The 20,472-nt window shown below is 44.8% G+C and overlaps 1 protein-coding gene across 4 annotated transcripts in view; it reads left to right on the top strand.

Annotated features, from left to right (window-relative positions):
* Positions 1 to 20,472, top strand: part of LOC138538055 (complement factor H-like) — a 981,558-nt gene that overhangs the window by 604,504 nt on the left and 356,582 nt on the right. For all 4 annotated transcript variants that reach the window (XM_069641504.1, XM_069641501.1, XM_069641502.1 and 1 more), the window contains exon 14: positions 7,561 to 7,743. In XM_069641504.1, the coding sequence (XP_069497605.1) occupies positions 7,561 to 7,743 (183 nt within the window). The remainder of the gene's footprint in view (positions 1 to 7,560; positions 7,744 to 20,472) is intronic.

Raw genomic sequence — 20,472 nt, 5'->3', positions numbered from 1 at the left:
ATGGGTGAGCAGTATTTGGTTGAAAATAGTTTAGAAACGGTTAACTGTGATTACAGAGTTCAGTGTGAGTGGGAAAAACACGGTTGTCTTGTACAAGCTTCACACTAATTCTGGGTAGTTGTTGGAACAAAGCTTTACAGTTCCCTAATGTGTCTGCGGTACAGGACCTCACTGTCAGTTCTTCTTTGTTGTGCTTTACAATAAAGTTGTAAAATGTAGCAGCATTTGTTTGTTGAAGCTTTATTTGTGCCACAATTCAAAAGCTGGTACTATTCAGCAAATGGACAAATGTTGACAAAAGTTAACTCCCAGCTAACTTTCCCCTTTGATTGCATATCATACCTTTGTTGCAAGTACACATGTAGCAACAGTGGTCCTGATGAATAGACAGTGCTAACATTCTTTAGGTTGACCGATTCTCCTGGAATGGCCAATGCTATACTTCTGAATGTCACGGTCATGATCTCTTAAGATGCTCCGACGAAGGTCCAGGCATGAATCCAGGTATGCATTATTGGGTCTTTAAAAGATTCATATCATTTGGAGTATTCTATCTTCCCAGGCTGGGAACCCCAGCACATTTAAATGCATATAATTGATTTGCATGGTGCCATCTTTCCTGTCAACACTAGATGGGAGGGGACAGGGAGAGCTAAAATCTTCACAGCCTTTTAGCTTTCAGGTTGGATAAGTACCAATGGCGAGGGGAAAAGAAGTGCTGTGAGGCACATAGCAAATGACAAAACATAACAGTGAGGGGAACAGTGGGAATGCACAGATTTCATAGTCACAACAGAGCACCACAGTAAGCTTTGCAGAGTGATGCAAGAGACAATTCTCAGAACAGAGGCACAACATAACTGGTAAAAGAAAACATGACAGATAAGTGCAGGGCCCATGCCTATGGAACATACCTTAGTCGAGCCCAATATAAGGACACAGGTCCAGGTGTAATTTACCGGGGACCACCCAAGAGAGGCATGCCAAAAAACGGGTGAAGTCGGAAATCCAACATATGGGTCAACGTCTTCCCTCAAGAGGAGAGACGAGTGTCCTTACTGAAGCAAATGTGGCTTTTTTGTGATGGAGGTCAGAAGGTGGACGATTTCCACAAGCAGGCCCCAGTGATACCTATGTTCCTGCCACAAACGTATTCCTCTTAGACCAGCAGACAACAAGTCACCTGGATGAGCTGGATCTGAAGGGTGTGGTCGTTCAATAACTGTGCACATTACATTGGAGGTATCCAGGCCCCATTCCGTAATAGGTCCAATTGATAACTCAGACTTCTTTAAAGGTGATCCACACACCAACAAAGAGTAATTAACAGGATCCCAATGTGGGAGCAATGTTTTCACTAAGACTAATACCAAGAGTGACTCTGACCGCCCTGTTTTGTATGGTGGAGTACAGATTTGGGGAGGTTGAGGCAAAGACTGTTTCGATAGAATACCCATGTGAGGATCAGAGCCCTGGTCACTTTCACCTTTCGAGGGAAAGTAAGAACAGTGAGAACGTGTACGCTATTTGGAAATCTTTCCCTGCAATATGGCGAGAAACGTTTTAAATTGAACCAACTAACTACTAATGAAAAGCTACAACAGTGGGGGGCATATAGCTGCTGACAAGTCGAGCGGTAGATGTCGCTTCTGCACTCAAGGTAATGAGTTGGAAACCTTGAAACATCTAATCATATTTTGCCCATTTTTTCAGCAACAAAGAACTGTGTCATTTGGCTAATTTCTGCACACTGATTCCACTACTTGGAAAGAGTCATTGTGGGAACGATGTATGTGGGGTTCTGGCCAACGGCTGGTGCTTAGTATAACTAATTTGTTTGTCTTGCTTGATATTGCTTTCTCTGCGAAATTAAAAGGCGCTAAAGAGGATATGGCATTAGATCCCTCTTTTGACTGGTAATTGCATTCAGATATAACTCGATGAGGAGGCATTGTTCCATACTGTTGATTTAAATATTGTAGCTACTTGATGACAAATCTTTTCCTTTCTTCAGACATTGGTAATTTTGTTTTTCTTATTTAATTTGTTCTAATCCAAACTTATAACTTATATTTTTATTTTTATCTTATTTCCCTTTCCCTTTCCTATTGCTTGTTTAAAATATTCCGTAATGTTTTCTGTCTAAAACAAAGTTGGTGCTCTATCTGTACTATGTATCTTTTCATGTTGATTGAAATGCTATTTTATGTTTTACGTTCATAGGAACCGAGATAAGAATGCGTTATGACTTGCATTCCTTTTATTGTGCTGTGACGTTTTGTAAAGGTTTTATTAAAACCATAAACAATGAAACAATTTTTAAACAAGAACGTGTTTAAGAAGATTTATTGGATATCTCTAGAAAAGCAATGGAGAGTGAGCTGACAAAGCTGACCCCTATGCATCTGGCCATAGGAACGAGCATTGGTGGGTGCCCATAGAGGAAGGCCAGGGAAACAGTAAGGAAGTAGGAATGGTAGAGCCCAAGTAAATCATTTCAGTCTTGGCAGTGTTCAGACACCAAACATCAAGGATTGGACAGAAGGGAATCAAGAGGTACTCAGACTGCGGGTTAGAGAAGAGTCGACTCACATCCTGAAGACAATTTGTCTTTCATCGACATACAACTGAAAGGTGAAGGAGAAGCTGGGGATTTGATCAGCTAGTTGGGAGAGGCAAGTGTTAAAGAGTCAAGGGGAAAGGGTGGAACATTCGTTCAACCCGCATTTACAGATAGTAGGCTGATAAAGAGTAAGACCTAACCTGCGTCCCTCTGTCCAGGAGGAAGACAGATATCCAACTCTGGGCTATATCTTTGATGCAAATGTAGTTTGCTAGCTAGATGGTCAAGCAGAGTGGCATAGTTGACAGTACTGAAATCAGTGGAAAAGTCTAGGAAGGTGAGGATGACGGGACAATTACTGCTTAAGGACTAAGTGAGCTCCACTCTCATATACAGGAGTGCTGACTTCTTCCTCTAGAGGGCTGGATACATGAAACAGCCCATTATCTTCACTGAAACCAGGGAGTTGGAAATTGCCATCTTCTCAGTGACTTTGCCAATACATGGGTTAATAGCAAGAGGGCAATAGTTAGCAGAGCAGTAGTTTGCAAGCTCATCAGATTTATTTTTAATGAGATGAAATGTTGAGGTCCTTTTTTTAGCTCTTGTGGAAAAACATTAATATGTGATGAGCCATTGCAGAGGCAGTCAAGGAATGTGATTGATGTCAATAGTGTCCTTTATTGTGCTGGCTCGGCAAGGCAAAACCTTGTCAGCAGATGCCTTCATATTTTGTACCATATTCATGGGATCTGCTGGAATTACCAGTATGAAGAAATACAAGGAGGATGCAGGGCTAGCTTCTATACCCGGGCGGAAGAGATAATGGATTTTGAATGGCTAGCAATGGTCGTCTCGACTGATATAAGCATTTCCATGACGGAAGACATGCTGTCTGCAAGGAATTGTGAGCTGACATGTAAGCCAGAGCATGCATCTGTGCACGTATCTTTCCATGGATCCTAGACATTTCCATAGATGTGCTGGTCTTCAGGTCAATTCAGTTGTGCAAGAGGGCGTTTTTCTACTTGTGCTTGGTAGTACACAAGTAGCCTCTCATGTGGTATGCTCAAACTAGCGTGTCCTTCCTAGACTTGATTTTGTGGCAGGAGAGTTAAAGTACTTTAGTCCATCTCCCCGGTCAGAGTCAAATCAACTATAACATTTCTCGGGGAGAAGGGTTCTTATTCATCACTATGGAAGCAAGTACATCCAATGTGTTTAAAAAGGTCCATACTAAGAAAGAAGATGGATGCAAAGACATTCCTGGATAATCTTTTCATTGACCTGCACAAAGGAACCCAACCTTAGACAAGGATACAGGAGGCAGCCATCTTCCCAGTTTGGCCATGTGGGCTGTCAGAAGAGAGTGACCTTTTTTAAGCAGTGCTTTGGTGATAATGTTGGAAAGTGACAGGTGAATTGATAAAAGACATCTATGTTATGCCCACTCATGTGGGTGTGTGAGGAGGGACAGATTTGAGTATCATGACATCACAGAGCTGTGCAAAAAGGTAGTGACTTTTTTTCTTAGGGTTTGTCCTAACAGGCTTTGAATTCCCTGGAATATGTTTAGAGATAGATTTTGGATGCTTGAAATTATGTCAGAGCATTCTTTACAGAAAAGTGAGGTGTCCACAGCGAGCCTGTAGATAGTTAGACTGGTGAGGTAGGTGTTGACATCCCTGTCCCCCTAGCAATCATAGTGGAAGCAGGAAAAATAAGGCTACACTAGAATCCATTTTTTTTTAGTTAATTATTTACGATGACCCTGAAGAACCTGCAAAGATTTTACAGTGTCTATATTATAAGTAGTGAACCAGGACTTAGTGAGGTAGCAGAATTTGATGTCATACTCTTCAAGCTTGCCAGCAGTTTCCCTGAAGCTTGGGTCAGTGTGGTCCCATTTTCTGAAAACTCGGCTCTATCCCCTGAGGTCATGCTGCCGACCGACACCGGTGCTTACTCTACTTCTCCCTCATTTACTAATTGCCTTTCATGTGGCTTATCTGTTAAAACCTCAGACTTTGCAGCCCTCTTTACCCTTCATCCTTTTTTGCTCCACCCACTTGCCCATATTACTTCAGTCTTAAGTGCTTCTCCCCAAACTCACCTTCTGATGTGGCTCCCATCCTGTGCATGTGCAGCCACCCTATCCTGTTCTCCTGTTAACCCATTTACACCAAATACTCACCTGTCAGGGGGAGCATCCCGAAACTCTGCTGGTATTTGTCTTCTGGCATGCCTGCCTCAAACCAGTTCCAACTGGGAGGCTGGCTGTCCTGTAAGGATAGCCACACACCCCAGATTTTGAATGTAGCATGAATACTGATTGGCTGAGTTTCTGGATAAGAGGTTGGATTCCTGGTGCACAACGATGAGTCGACCACTGGAATAATAACAGAAGAGGAAGAAGAGGAGAAAATGCCCTCAGCTACATCCAAGTGACCGCTAGAGCCTGCCGATTAACCGCTGCTGTGCTTTCAGTTTCTTCCATTCAACCGAGGAGCTCTGAAGAGGACGACTCCTACCTTTGGGCTTGTGGGAACAATCAGCCTTCAGACGTCCTGCAATCCAAGCCATCCCACGATGAGCTGCAATCTTCCTGGGCTGCAAACCGCCAATACTCTGGGACCTCTGACTCAAGTGCAGTGCAACATCTTCCGAAGATTGAATCTGCCTGACAATTTGGTGAGCTCCTGCTCGATCACACGAGGCAAGATTCCACACCTCGAAGCCTTCCGAACCGAGTGCTGGACTGAAGGAGCATCCTGAATCTAAGCAGTGATAACCGTTCTTCATCTGGTGTCCTGGAAAAGATCACAGAACCACAAAAAACTCAGAAGAATCGTTGGCTGTGAGCCTTTCCTCTCGACTGCTACAGAGAAACATCTTCCAGTGTCCCTTCTTCATTCTTCAGACCAAGAATCTAGTTATCGGATCCTGCAGCTGCGTTGTCACGAAGATGTCCGTCTGCTTCATCTTCTTCACTGCTGAGGTACTCTGACTCAAGTTAAAAAAAAAACTAGCTAGAGTTGATTTGCCGCTCCTATGTTGCTGGGGTGTGATTTGTGAGTTTGTGAGTTTAAACAACCACGTTCACCCAGAACTAAGGCTGTTGAGCCTTTGGGGATCCTACCAACCTTCCTGAACCCTTTTACCGACTTCAAAGCATTGTACTTACTTGTTACCAAAGATATCCTCTGGAACTCTGACTTTCCTTCAGTTGTGCCTGCTCCTGTGTTGTCTACAGTTGACAACTGGACCACCAGTGTCCCCTTCTGCCTCTGAGAACACTCATGTCTAGTTATGGAAAGACTACGGAAGCAATAGGCTACTGTAAAAAGAAAATATAACAAGTGTTGCGAAGTACTTACCTGCACCGTTGGTTCTGTAACTGCATTATTGCTGAAACAGAATATGTTACAAAGTGTACTACTAAGATGTTCTTGCTTACCTTGAACTGCAAATATACATCTTTTATACTGTGGTTTACTTACCCAAAGTATTGCATTGGTTTTCTCTTTGTGTTTACTAACTGTAATAGTACTTACCTTTCCGAAGACGTCTCTTCACTTATGTGTGTATATATAGAATAAACCATTATTTTAACATATAACAGTGGGTGTAAGTGTTTCTTTGGACCATATGTATGCTGAAGTTCATTGTACCTCCCTACAGCCCTCTCTCCCTCCTAAGATAAGCCTGACTGCTCAGCCATTGCTACCTTACCTTGTGTGGTACAGGCCTGTTTTAGAAGTGGAGATATGTATTGCCAAGAAGAGTGAGACCCTAGGTCCTCCTGGTAGTCGGATTTTAGTAAAGGTCCCGAAACAGTTATGTTCAATCATATAACTAGATATGTGGAATCCAAGGGATTATGCAACCCCCTCATCCTAGATTTTGCAAAAGGTTCTCCAGGAAGACAGCACTGTAACATGTACTGAACATTGTCACCTCTGCACTCATTAATGGCTCCTCTATTCTCATACTCCTTGATCTGTCTCCTGCCTTCAGTACTGTTGACCACTCCTCCCTCCTTTTTACCCTCTCCAAGATAGGCATCTACGCCTCAGCACTCAACTGGATTACCTCCTACCTCTCGGAATGATCTTATTCCATCTTGTGGAATATTGACATTTATAATCCCACACCACTGCAATGGGTGTCCACAAATAGTCTCTTCTTGGTCAACACCGTTAATAAGAATTTTGCAGCTTTCATCCTTATTGCCTCACTGCTGGGCTTCAAGACAGGGTAAAAGGATATGCATTTGTAAGGTTGCTTGGTTACAAAGTCCTTTGGTATTTGCAACTCTGAAACTACTTCAATTGTGTGGTCTATCCATTTCGTTTATTAATGTGGTCCCTAATGTATACTAATCACTTGCATTAGCTTGTTTATTGTTGGTTTTGATTAACTCTGACTGGCTGCCACAAGGTAATTTTGTGTTGCAAATATCACTTTATAAATCACAAATAAACTCCATTGCCGTACACACTCCAGCACATACTCTCTTCTCCCAAGCACTTCGTGACCTATTTCTCATATTCCACCGTGCACTAGTCACATTTCCAATTTTTTTCTCTAGTGGGGCCCTTCCCTTGGACCTCTCACTAGAAATCAAAATTCAAACAATCACTCAAAAGTCAACGTTATGTTATATTGACAACACAGGAGCGATATTGTAGGGTGTTTTTCATCCATCAAAGGGTGTGCCATCCATGCCAATAGCCCTGAGAAGTATTTTGAACATGATGTTGTGTTCATCTATTTTGTTAAAACTCAATTGAGTTATCTCCACTATCACCTGGTCCTCTAACCATTAGTAAAAAGCACCTCAATATTGCAATGCTTTGTTTTGTGTATTGTTTCTATTTATATGGTCTTTCAGGTAGGAGTACTATCACCCATCTTAAACAAACAGAACTATAACATATGTCATTGCCAAATCATGGGGGGGCGTATGCTGATGAATTCCTGTGTTCATTATACAGCAAAAGAAACATGTTCTCGGCCACCCAGTACAAAGAACGGCAGAGTTTCGGAGCTTGCCATGAAAACGAGCTTTTACAATTATGATAAAGCGACCTACATTTGTGATCCCGGCTATACGTTGATAGGATCGAAGGAAATAACTTGCATCGGCAGAACCTGGCCTACAGCCCCCACATGTACTGGTAAGTATTCCGTGTCCAGTCCATGCTCCTTTGGACTTTGTAGAAAATGTCAAACATCAGTTTATATATGAATGGCTTCTGAGGACATTCCTTTAAATGAGCTATGTGTTGAATACAATCACGTGTGCCGTTCATGTATGGACACATCTGCTGTAAATGCTCAACCCTACTTCAGTAGTTCAAAAGATTCATTAAAACCTGCTGTAGAGTCCCAGTGTATGGGTTTGTCATGTTAATTTTTACCTCACTCGTCAAACATGTCCTGTGTTAAGAACAATCCATCCTTTTTTCAATTATTATCTATTATGTATCTTTACATCCATTTCCCTTTCTTAATGTACAATAATAATGTCATCATTTATCATGCTTTAGGTTTTGTAAAATATTCGTTTTTTTCTCATAATGAAGTAGGTCTATAGGACGACAGCTCTGCGTTTCAAGGGAAATTCTCTGCCGGGCCCCAGTCACAGAAGGAGCAGACTGTGGCATCTCTCCAGGAACACAATTTCAGTCAGTCCTACAAAGAAGCCATACCTCCTCATTTTAGGCCTGTGGCAAATTGTATAATTTTACAACATATACAATGGAAACTGTATCCCCAGAATCTCTCATATATAACTCTGGGTTTCTTTCCAATAAATCCTTGCTTTCGGCCCCATGTCCCCTACCTGACCACACTCCCTCTAGCATGCAGATGGAATTACAGGCTTCATAGCGTGTAGTCAGTATGGCGTCATATATCACCGCATGTAGATCTTATGTGCCGATTCCTTAAATATGGAGCATTGGGAGCTCTTGTGTGCTCGCATCCAGATCTGCCCCCATTCGTCTTCTGTAATCGTTACCCCCAAGTCACGCTCCCATTTACTGATGTACGTTAAATCCTCCCCTGGCTTAGCACCATCTAGTAAGCGGTACAATCTTGGGACACCCTTCACCGGACATTCCTCCTTCATAGTAAGTTCCAGACCCACTGGGGTTCTGTTTGCCGCATCCTTGCACACCCTATTCGTAACCCAATGTCTAACCTATTCCACACTCCCCACTTCCCCTCGTAGTACCATATTTGCAGCTTTTTGTTATCTGGCAGCTTTGCAGCTTGCGCCCTTTAGCCATTACATCTCGAGCCTGGCATTGTGCTTCTCGCATCATTTTGCCACCAACTCTGCTCTCACCCATTCTTGTTCTATTCTAGTGCTCATTGGCAAATTCGAACCTTGGTGTAGTTTGCTCTGCTTGTTTGCACCTCCCAAATTTTCCTTCCCCCCACCCTGCAGCGGACTCATATGCTTGCCTGATGCAGCCCCCGCACCATGGGGAGTGGCTCTGCCAGTCCTGTATTCCCACCTACTTTGTCTGTAACCATATATGTATTCATGCACCAAGTGATTATGCACTTTCTGTAACTATCGCCTAGATGCCTCTGGGATTTGTGTGCCGTAAATAAATATAAATACATTAATTAATTAAAATAAATATACACGGTGCTTTGAATACAATAGGAGTTAGTGTGTCATACTATTGATTATGAATTAGCACATTCGGTAGGTCTGATGTGTTCAATGCACTGTAGGCAAAGTGTGAAGGGCAGGCATCTAAAGGGGTTTGGACGTCTGTGCCTACCTTTTTAACAGCTGGCCTACACCCCGATAGAAATAGCTTTTTTTAGAACAGGGACCATTATTTTAAAATGTTTTAACAATTTGTCTGTATAGGATTTAGTATGGTATCAGTATGTTTAAGGTAAAATAAAGGGTCGTGTGGGTAAGGCAGTCCCCCTGTGCCCCATTGGGCTTTGGCCATTATTTTACCTTTTGGAAGGACCCACTCATTCCTCCATTAGACATTTTTAAAAACTACGATTTTGCATGTGGTCTGATGACTCATTAATTATCACAGCCCTTTTATGGTTTAGCTTCCCCGATAGGAGCATAACACATATTTTAAAATGTTAAATAATAGTCCAATTTTATGTCGGTCCCCATTTCTTCAAAAGTTTATTAAATCTTTATAAATAATATTTAGGTTTTGCAGAGGAAGACAGGCTCCATCCAGGGTGTATTTTTGGGGTAGGTCTCGACATGATAATGGAAGTGAGGGGAGACAAAGTCAAGTGGAAGATGTAATAAGTCGATAAGAGCAACCTTCTACATCATGGAGCCGTTGATTGAAACCTGAGTCCTTCTAATGCTCTCTACCTGTTATAGCTCTCAGAGAGTCCTAACCTCTCTCACACCAGGCATATAAATATCACTAGCTAGTAAACGAAAAGTAAGCAAATGGCATACTTAAAAAACAAAAGAACAAAGGATCCATTTCATTTTCCATGTCTGGGAAAGTTGAATTAAGAAGTGTGCCCAATATCCTCCCGCGCAAAATTGAATTTAAAAGTGTGCCCAATATCCTCTCTGTTCAAACTTGAATTCCCTAGTTGACCTTTAGAAGTGTGCAAAGTTACATCTAGAAGTGTGCCTAGTAGTGTGCATAACCTAGTACCGTCCCCTGGTTGCCTTTAGAAGTGTCCCTATTATCCTCTCTGTCCAAAGTTGAATTTAGAAGTGTCCATAATATCCTCTCTGTCCAAAGCTGAATTTAGAAGCGTGCATAATATCCTCTCAGTGCAAATTTGAATTTAGAAGCGTGCATAATACCCTCTCTATACAGAGTTGAATTTAGAAGGTGCCAAGTAGCGTCCCCTAGTTGACCATAGAAATTGGCATAATATCCTCTCCCTGCAAAGTTGATTTTAAAAGTGTGCTTAATATCCTCTCTTTGCATAGTAGAATTTAGAAGGTGTCTAGTTGCATCCCCTGGTTGTCTTTAGAAGCATACCTAATATCCTCTCTGTGTAAAGTTGAATGGGAATGACACAGCCGAAGATGCTCGCAGAACCGAAGGAGCGATGAATGATGGGCAGAAGCGCCGCAAGGTAAGGCTGTTCCTAACGGTGTTCTTGTTCTTGCACGAGCTGAGCGCAGAAGAAAGATGCAAGCCTACTGGAGACTGATCCACATGTTTCTCAGCCTGGGCGTGGCTTAAATAGTCTCTGGGTATCCCAGGTGTCTCTGGGCTGAACCACACCCAAAAGACTAGACTGCACATGCAGTTCTGGGAACCGAAATATGTGGGGTCATGCATCTTGTCCCCATCAATGCACTACAAGTCCAATCCCCAATGTTATCCTATGTGAGTGAGTCTGGTGCCACAAGCGCCAAGTCTGACTCCAAGTGGGTCTTTGGAGGGATGGAGAGGCGCTTGAAGGCCATGTATGTGATTGTGGCCTGGCTTCAGCCTGACATCTTGGAAGGCTGGGGACATGAGGGGCAAGAATCATGACCGCACTCCCCCCCAAGGCCCCTCTCAAGTTGACTCTTCTTTGTTTGGATTGTTTTGATGAAATCGTCTAAGCAAGCGAGGTGCATGGATGTACTCACAAGGCTCCCATGTCCTGTCTTGTGGACCATACCCATTCCAGTCTACTAAGTAGTATAATTTGGATCTGACGTACTTTGAATCCAGGATGTCCTTGACTTCTAATTCTGGCTCCTCGGCGACTACTACTGGCTGCGGTGGCGTTGCTACCTGGGTCCCAGGTTGAACAGGTTTAAGGAGAGACACGTGGAACACAGGATGAATCTGCATGTTTGACGGCAGAGCTAGTCTGACCGCCACAGGATTTATCACAGAGGTGACGGTGAATGGACCCAGGTAACTTGGATGGAAAGTTCGGGTTCCTTTAATGGACACGTGTTTAGACGCCAGCCAGACTTTGTCTCCCACTTGGTAGTTGGGGGCCTTTGCTCGGTGTTGATCAGCAAACTTCTTTTGGCGATTATTAGCTTGAAGTAGGTGTTCAGCTGGCCTTTTAAAGGTTTGAGAAATGGTTGTGTGCAAGGTTTTGACTGCTGGCATTTCCAGGGTTGTAGGAACGTGCCATAATGCCTACCCTCGGGCATCCGGATCAAGCCCATCAGCCCCGGGAACAGGCATCCAGACATTTACAAAAACCCCAGCAGCCCCAGCTAGGGGCTGTCTGGGTTCAGTCCTGGCGCCGTAGGCACCAGGCTCATAATAAAAATCAGTCCTGGCGCCATAGGCGCCAGGCTCATAGACATTACTTACCTCATGCAGACCATGCTGCAAATAAATCCAAGCCAACGTGAGGCCTGGATGGGACTATTTTACTACAGGGACTATTTTTTACTCTGGTGTGGTCCTGGGGAACTTCTTTCCTGGGACTACTTTGGAGGCTATTTAAACCACGCCCGAACTGCAGCACATGCTTCGTGTTATTCTGCATCCAGCAGCGTGACTCTCACCGTGCCTGCAGCCAGCATCCAGTCTTCTGCCACGCCCGCGTGCCTGCAGCCAGCATCCAGTCTTCTGCCACGCCCGCCTCGAATCCGGAGCTCCTAGGATAAAGAGGAAGAAAAGGACAAGGTTAGAAAACGAACTTATTTCAAATTCCTCACCTGATTCCGGATCCATTTCATCTCCCGACCTGGAAAGTACATCAGTCCTGCACGCGTTGCTTCGCCAGCTCCAGCACGGCACCATATTCACCAGTTCTCACAGCATCTTTCGATCCGGCACTGTCTCCTTCATTTCTTCACCGTACTCCGGCACCTAGGGGCACACGAATAACAAGGTGAGCCAAGGGAATCAACAAATAACTCTTACCACCATAGACTTACCTGATTTACCACCGGCGGTATTATTCTCCATATCTTCATATGCCGCATCTGTAAAGAGGGAGAAAAACAACACGTTAACGCATGCAATAGTTACCGGACAGCGTTGGGTAACACAGACTCTTACCTGTAAGCCAGCAGCAGCTACGAGACCTTCTTCTCACAAACTCAGTTGCAATTTAAGGAAGGAAGGGGACAAGAGTGAACATCGGGCACATTGAACTCTTTGAACTTGATACCTTCCAATCTCGCCTGGGACTTCAGAGTCAATGCTTACTGGAACTCTCCCAACGCCTTCAAACCAGTGAAGTAACTGGTATGTACGCGCCCCTGCAAGCACGCAGGATGGAGAGCTCATCTTTTACAAACATAAGGTGAGGTTACTAAGGGGATATCGGAGGTGATTAGTGGGGGAGAGCGAGAACAGTTGGGAGGCCATCACTAAAACCCACAGGTGGTTAATCCCTGTCTCCACTTGCAGGAAAATACTTCTTTGGGTCCAGCAGACAAGACTAGGCGGGCCAGTCCAGACAGTCATCTCTGCACTACGCATCACGTTGACGGAGACCGCAGCTGCCCGGGTCCGATCGACACCCCTGTGGGGTCCAGGTGAGCATAACAGAACACAAAGCCTTTCTAAAAATACCCACCCGGGTGTTATGGAAACCTCGAAAACCATCCAACTGGCCCAATTATTGGGGGAACTTAGGGCGGAAGAACATGCCGCTCACCAAGAGACTAATGCACTCAGGAGAGAACTGATTGTCTCAAAGGAGCGCACTGATGATCTGGCTAGGCAACTACTGCAAAACCAAGCTGGACAAACACCCCTACCTGGATATGGGGGAAAACCAACCCACGTTTCATCAAGCAATCCTGTGCAAGTGGTTTTACCAGGAAATATTCCGTTAGCTCCACCCGAACGCTTTGCTGGGGACCCCAAAAGGTTTGCTGTGTTTATGAACCAATGCCGCTTGCACTTTTTATGCAGACCGGGAGCCTTTCCAAATGACCAAGCCAAAGTAGCCTTTGTATTGTCATATGTTAGTTGCAGCGCAGCGCATTGGTCCATTCCGTTAGTCAACCAGGATGATCCTCTTCTCAGGGATTTTCAGGGTTTTCAAAGGAGCATGGAAAAGCTATTCGCCAGACACTCACAGGGTCAAGCCCTGGACAACGAACTTTTATCCTTACCACAGGGTAACCAGGATCTGCTAACCTATATTGTAACCTTCAATAGGTCGGTGGTGGAAACCGGGTGGCCGGAGGAAAAACGAATTACATTGTTTCATCGTGGACTTCGGGGAGAACTCAAAGACGTCTTAGCTCAAGTTGTGAACCCACCTCAGGATTGCACAGAATTTATAGACTTAGTGGCCCAGCTAGACCGCCGACTTCAGAACCGAAAGACTGATCGAGCTAAGTTCGAGAATCGGGTATTGGTTAAACCCAACGTTGCCCCCAAAGGAACAGATGCATCTGAACCTATGCAGATCGGGGGGGTTAAAGGACCCTTAACTCAAAAGGAAAGAGAAAGAAGACGATAGATGCAGTTGTGTCTGTACTGTGGAACCTCAGGACATTTTCTATGGGATTGCCCTACAAAACCACCCAAGAAGGTGGTAGGAGTTGCTGATAAAAGCCACATCAGCCTGATTCGGGAAACGACCATGCCCAACAAGCGTAGAGGTCCGCTTGCCGAGCTTAAAGAAGGACACTCAGACCTCGCATCTGATCATCCCAATGGTCCTACTTGATCCCAGGCAGCCATCGCGTATGCACACAGTAAGGGCATACATAGATAGCGGGGCCGTAGGAAACTATATGGACCACGAATTGGTGTCAAAGATGAATCTACCTCTTTGCAAAAAGACCACTTCGGATGTCATCACCACAGTTGATGGAACTGAGATTGCCTCGGGGCCTGTAACTCATTACACTACAGAGATGACACTGTTGAGTCAAGATGGGCATCGAGAGACTATTGTGTTTGATCTAATCAAAGTCCCACAGTTCCAGATAATACTTGGGATGCCATGGTTGGAAACACTTAATCCTTGTATAGAATGGCGAGAAAAGAGAATAACCTTCCCGGATTGTGCACACACCTGTTACCCGGAGAAAACTTTGAACAAAGGCCTGGCTACAGTCGTTAAACCAATCGTGCAGTTACCTCAGGAATACCAAGAATTTCAGGATGTTTTTCAGAAAGAACAGGCCAATACATTACCTCCTCACAGATCATACGATTGTCAAATCGACCTCCTACCCGGTGCACAACCCCCATGCAGTAGAATCTATGCCCTCACGGAACCTGAAAATCTTCACCTACGGCAATACTTGGACCAATACCTTGCTAATAGCTTTATTCATCCTTCCAAGTCTCCTGCATCCTCAGCTTGCTTCTTCGTGCCAAAAAAGCAAGGTGACCTTAGAATGTGCATAGATTACCGCGCATTAAATCAGATTACAGTAAAAAAACGATACCCATTGCCTCTGATCCCCGAATTACTAGACCAAGTAAAGGATGCTTGTATCTACACTAAGTTAGATCTCCGAGGGGCATATCATCTAGTATGTGTCAAGAAAGGCGACGAATGGAAGACTGCCTTTCGCACCAAGTACGGATTATTCGAATATCAGGTGATGCCCTTCGGGTTGTGCAATGCACCAGCAGCCTTCCAGTATTTTATGAACGATGTCCTTCGTGAACTCATTGACGTCTGTGTCATTGTAGCCATAGATGATATTCTAGTGTACTCCTCCTCAGAATCAGACCATGTTAAGCACGTGCGTGCAGTCCTTGAGAAACTACGCCAGCACAAGTTATATGCAAAATTGGAAAAATGTGTTTTTCATGCTACGGAAGTTGAATTTCTTGGATTTATCCTGACTCCAAAGGGAGTCCGAATGGACTCTCGAAAGGTGGACGCAATTCTCAAGTGGCCATCACCCAGTTCAGTCAAAGGGGTACAAAGCATGCTCGGATTTGCTAATTTGTACCGCAGATTCATTCCGGACTTCTCCCATGTTGTACACCCCATCACAGTACTTTTGCAAAAAAACAAACGCTTCTTGTGGACCGAAGAGGCTGAAAAGGCCTTCCAAGAGCTGAAAGCGAAAATCACATCAGCACCTGTCTTAAAGCATCCACGCCCTGAGCTTCCATGCATAGTAGAAACTGATGCATCCAGTTTAGCCATGGGAGCTGTCCTGTCCCAGAAGGATCCTGAAACTGGTCAACTTCACACAGTAGCGTTTTGGTCCAGAAAGTTCTCAGCGCCTGAGTTAAACTATGCGATTACGGATAAAGAGCTATTCGCTATCAAATCCGCCTTTAAGGCTTGGCGGCACTACCTTCTTGGTGCCAGGCATGCCGTTACCGTAATCACTGATCACTGGAACCTGCAGTATTTAAAAACAGCCAAAGCCCAAACATCGCGACAACTTCGATGGGCATTATTCTTTGCTGAATTCGATTTCGTGATCACTTATCGACCAGGCTGCAAAAATGGCAAAGCAGATGCCTTATCCCGAATAGGGATGGGAGAAGCATATGCAACCCCGGAACCGATGCCAATAATTCCTGAGCAAAGAATTCTTGGCATAACTACTCAACAGACACTAGAAGATATTCATTCAAAAATCCAACAACTCTTCGATCCAGCAACCCTGCAGGACTGGGTAAAGAAAGGCCAGGACTACTCAGTCGTCAATGACCTACCTTACTATGAAGGACGACTATTTCTACCACACAAGGAAATACAAGAACTAGTCATCTCCAATTACCATGACACCCTGATGGAAGGGCACCCAGGTATCGCAAAAACTGAAGTGAAAATTAAGAGACAGTTCTGGTGGCCCACTTGGCGAAAAGACGTAAAGTCATTTGTGATGTCTTGTGGCATTTGCGCCCAAAACAAAAGCCAGAAGAAAAAACCCGCTGGCCTTTTACAACCTTTGGATATTTCACCTACACCATGGCACACCTTGTCTTTAGACTTTATTACAGATCTACCTCCATGTAATGGATTTAACACCATTCTAGTTATTATGGATCTTTTTTCCAAGATGGCCCACTTTATTCCTTTAAAAGGATTACCTTCCGCTTCAATTTTGGCCAAGGAGTTCCTCGAAAACATTGTTCGAATACACAGATTTCCTTCCGTATTGGTCTCTGACCGAGGCAGTCAATTCATTTCACAATTTTGGAAGAAATGTTGTCAATTGGCGCAAATCGACGTGAGGTTATCAACCAGTCACCATCCCCAGACCAATGGTCAAACGGAGAGGACCAACCAGTCCCTTGAACAGTACCTACGTTGCATGCTGCACCAGACCGAAAGCAATTGGAAGGATATTTTATGGATTTTCGAATATGCATACAATAACTCAGTACATTCTGGAATCGGACAAAGCCCCTTCTATACCATATACGGACATCACCCTTGAACCTCAGAACTCGATTCGCCTCAGCGCTTAGAAATGCCTGCAGTTAGTCATTTACACTCTACTATTACACAAGCCTTTAAGGAGGCAACAGAACATTTGAAACAAGCGAAAGAGAAATATAAGAAAAATGCTGATCAACATAGAAGCGATGCTCTACGATATCAGAATGGGGATCAAGTTTGGCTGGCTACAAAACACATACCTCTAAAAGGAACTCGGACATTTAAGCCTAGGTATTTGGGACCTTACACTATTAAGGCCATTATCAACCCGGTGGCCGTCAAAGTTGGAATTACCCTCTAATATGCGGATCCATCCTGTCTTTCATGTTTCACTTCTGAAACCAGTTCAACCCGGGACAAGACTTGCCAAACCACCTGACCCCATCCTAATAGATGGAGAACCTGAATTCGAGGTAAAGAATATCCTGGACTCTAAGTTGGTTAAATCAAGACTTTTTTATTTAATCGACTGGAAAGGTTACGGACCACAGGAAAGGTCATGGGAGCCTAGGTTGGTGAAGAAATTCCATCAGAACTTCCCAGACAAACCAGGGCCAAGGGGAAGAACAACTTTAGGAGGGGCCTTGGAGGGGGGAGTGCTGTCATGATGCCTACCCCCGGGCATCCCGATCAAACCATCAGCCCCAGGAGCAGGCATCCAGACATTTACAAAAACCCCAGCAGCCCCAGCTAGGGGCTGTCTGGGTTCAGTCCTGGCGCTGTAGGCACCAGGCTCATAATAAAAATCAGTCCTGGCACCATAGGCACCAGGCTCATAGACATTACTTACCTCATGCAGACCATGCTGCAAATAAATCCAAGCCAACGTGAGGCCTGGATGGGACTATTTTACTACAGGGACTATTTTTTACTCGGTTGTGGTCCTGGGGAACTTCTTTCCTGGGACTACTTTGGAGGCTATTTAAACCACGCCCGAACAGCAGCACATGCTTCGTGTTATTCTGCATCCAGCAGCGTGACTCTCACCGTGCCTGCAGCCAGCATCCAGTCTTCTGCCACGCCCGCGTGCCTGCAGCCAGCATCCAGTCTTCTGCCACGCCCGCCTCGAATCCAGAGCTCCTAGAATAAAGAGGAAGAAAAGGACAAGGTTAGAAAACAAACTTATTTCAAATTCCTCACCTGATTCCGGATTCATTTCATCTCCCGACCTGGAAAGTACATCAGTCCTGCATGCATCGCTTCGCCAGCTCCAGCACGGCGCCATACTCACCAGTTCTCACAGCATCTTTCGATCCGGCACTGTCTCCATCAATTCTTCGCCGTACTCCGGCACCTAGGGGCACAAGAATAACAAGGTGAGCCAAGGGAATCAACAAATAACTCTTACCACCATAGACTTACCTGATTTACCACCGGCGGTATTATTCTCCATATCTTCATATGCCGCATATGTAAAGAGGGAGACAAAAAACACGTTAACGCATGCAATAGTTACCGGACAGCGTTGGGTAACACAGACTCTTACCTGAACACCAGCAGCAGCTACGAGACCTTCTTCTCACAAACTCAGTTGCAATTTAAGGAAAGGAAGGGGACAAGAGTGAACATCGGGCACATTGAACTCTTTGAACTTGATACCTTCCAATCCCGCCTGGGACTTCAGAGTCAATGCTTACCGGAACTCTCCCAACGCCTTCAAACCAGTGAAGTAACTGGTATCTACGCGCCCCTGCAAGAGACTCAGGATGGAGAGCTCATCTTTTACAAACATAAGGTGAGGTTGCTAAGGGGATATCTGAGGTGATTAGTGGGGGAGAGCGAGAACAGTTGGGAGGCCATCACTAAAACCCACAGGTGGCTAATCCCTGTCTCCACTTGCAGGAAAATACTTCTTCGGGTCCAGCAGACAAGACTAGGCGGGCCAGTCCAGACAGTCTTCACTGCACTATGCATCACGTTGACGGAGACCGCAGCTGTCTGGGTCTGATCGACACCCCTGTGGGGTCCAGGTGAGCGTAACAGAACGTCCAACTCAGAAGTACCTGGGTGCCTGCCATACATGGTATCAAAGGGTGTCTGCCAAGTGCTGGTGTGTAGGGAATTATTATAAGCATATTCAGCTATCCATAATAGGTCGAACCAGCTTCCTTCAGCTTGGTGTAACATGCAGCGCAGATACTGCTTGAGCGTCTGATTTGTCCTCTCAGTTTGACCATCCATTTGGGGATAGTGACTGGTGAATAGCCGGATGTCGATCTGGGCCATAGAGCAGCATTTTCTCCAGAAGTTAGATATGAATTGAGTACCTCGGTCTGAGACCAAAACTGAAAGAAACCCATGGAGCCGTACAATGCCTTCAAGAAATACCTTTGCCAGAGTGGAAGCATTTGGGAGCCCCATAAGAGGAATTAAATGTGCAATTTTTGAAAATAGGTCCACGACCACAAGAATAGTGTTAAACCCTTGACTGGGTGGCAAGTCAGTAATAAAACCGAGGGACAACGTGTGCCAGGGTGCTGTTGGGATTTCCAATGGTTGTAATAGCCCAGCCGGTTTCTGCTTGGATGACTTGTTTTGAGCACACACTCCACAAGATAGGATGAATTGGATAATGTCTTTACGCCACGTGGGCCACCAATAATTTTGTTTTACCTTGGCTAGGGTTTTAGCGATTCCGGGTGGCCCTCGATCAAGGAATAATGATAACCAAACATGACTTGTTCTCGTAGTTCTTGGTTTGGTAAGAATAAACAATTGCTGAAGTAGGGCAACTGATCTTTTATCATGTAATGTTCTCCTTGTGCACTCCACGCTTGTAATTGCTCCGGACTCATTAGGTTTTGGATTTCTTCATGTAATTCTTTCTGAGTTATGGTTGCTGTGATTCCTAGGAGCTTGTCACTCGGGATGGTTGCTATTGGGTCAGGGGTCTGATACCCTTGCTCTTCCATCCCCAAACGGGAAAGGGCATCGGCCTTCCTGTTTTTCACCCCTGGTTGAAATGTAATCACATAGTCATATTCAGCAAAAAAAAGAGCCCAACGTAGTTGTCGTGAGGATTGGGCCTTTGCCGTTTTTAGGTACTGGAGGTTCTGGTGGTCAATTATTACGGTGATTGTGTGTCTGGCGCCCAAATGGTAGTGCCGCCATGCCTTAAAGGCTGACTTAATGGCCAGGAGTTCTTTGTCTGTGATAGCGTAATTGAGTTCAGGGGGTTGTAACGCTCACCTGGTTCCCACGGAGGCGCGGCGTCAAAGGCGCAGAACTCTGAAGATGGACAGGAAGGGCCCCTCTATTCTGGCTTCCCTGGCTCGTTGGATACCCTCCTGTGCGTGAAAAGGGAGTATTACCAACTGTGGAACAATGCTCAAGCCTCCCACTACCTTCCAACTCTCCACGATACCTCCTCCACGATTCCCCGTGAAGCCTCACCTTAGGGTTTGGAAGGATGAGCTCTCCATCCTGCTTCTGATGCAGGGGCGCGTTGAAACCAAGTTACTTCACTGGATTGAGGATTGATGGGAGTTCAGGTAAGCTTGACTGTTCAGGTAAGGTGCTGTAAAAGTTCTGTTCAAAAGTTCAAGCTTAATAATAATGTTCGTTGTCTAATTGCAGCAAGCGCT

This window comes from Ambystoma mexicanum, chromosome 1q (genome assembly GCF_040938575.1).
Source record: "Ambystoma mexicanum isolate Mex_15411 chromosome 1q, UKY_AmexF1_1, whole genome shotgun sequence".
Classification (NCBI taxonomy): domain Eukaryota; kingdom Metazoa; phylum Chordata; class Amphibia; order Caudata; family Ambystomatidae; genus Ambystoma; species Ambystoma mexicanum.
Note: the sequence above shows the minus strand (reverse complement) of the source record. Positions and strands in the feature narration are given on the sequence as shown.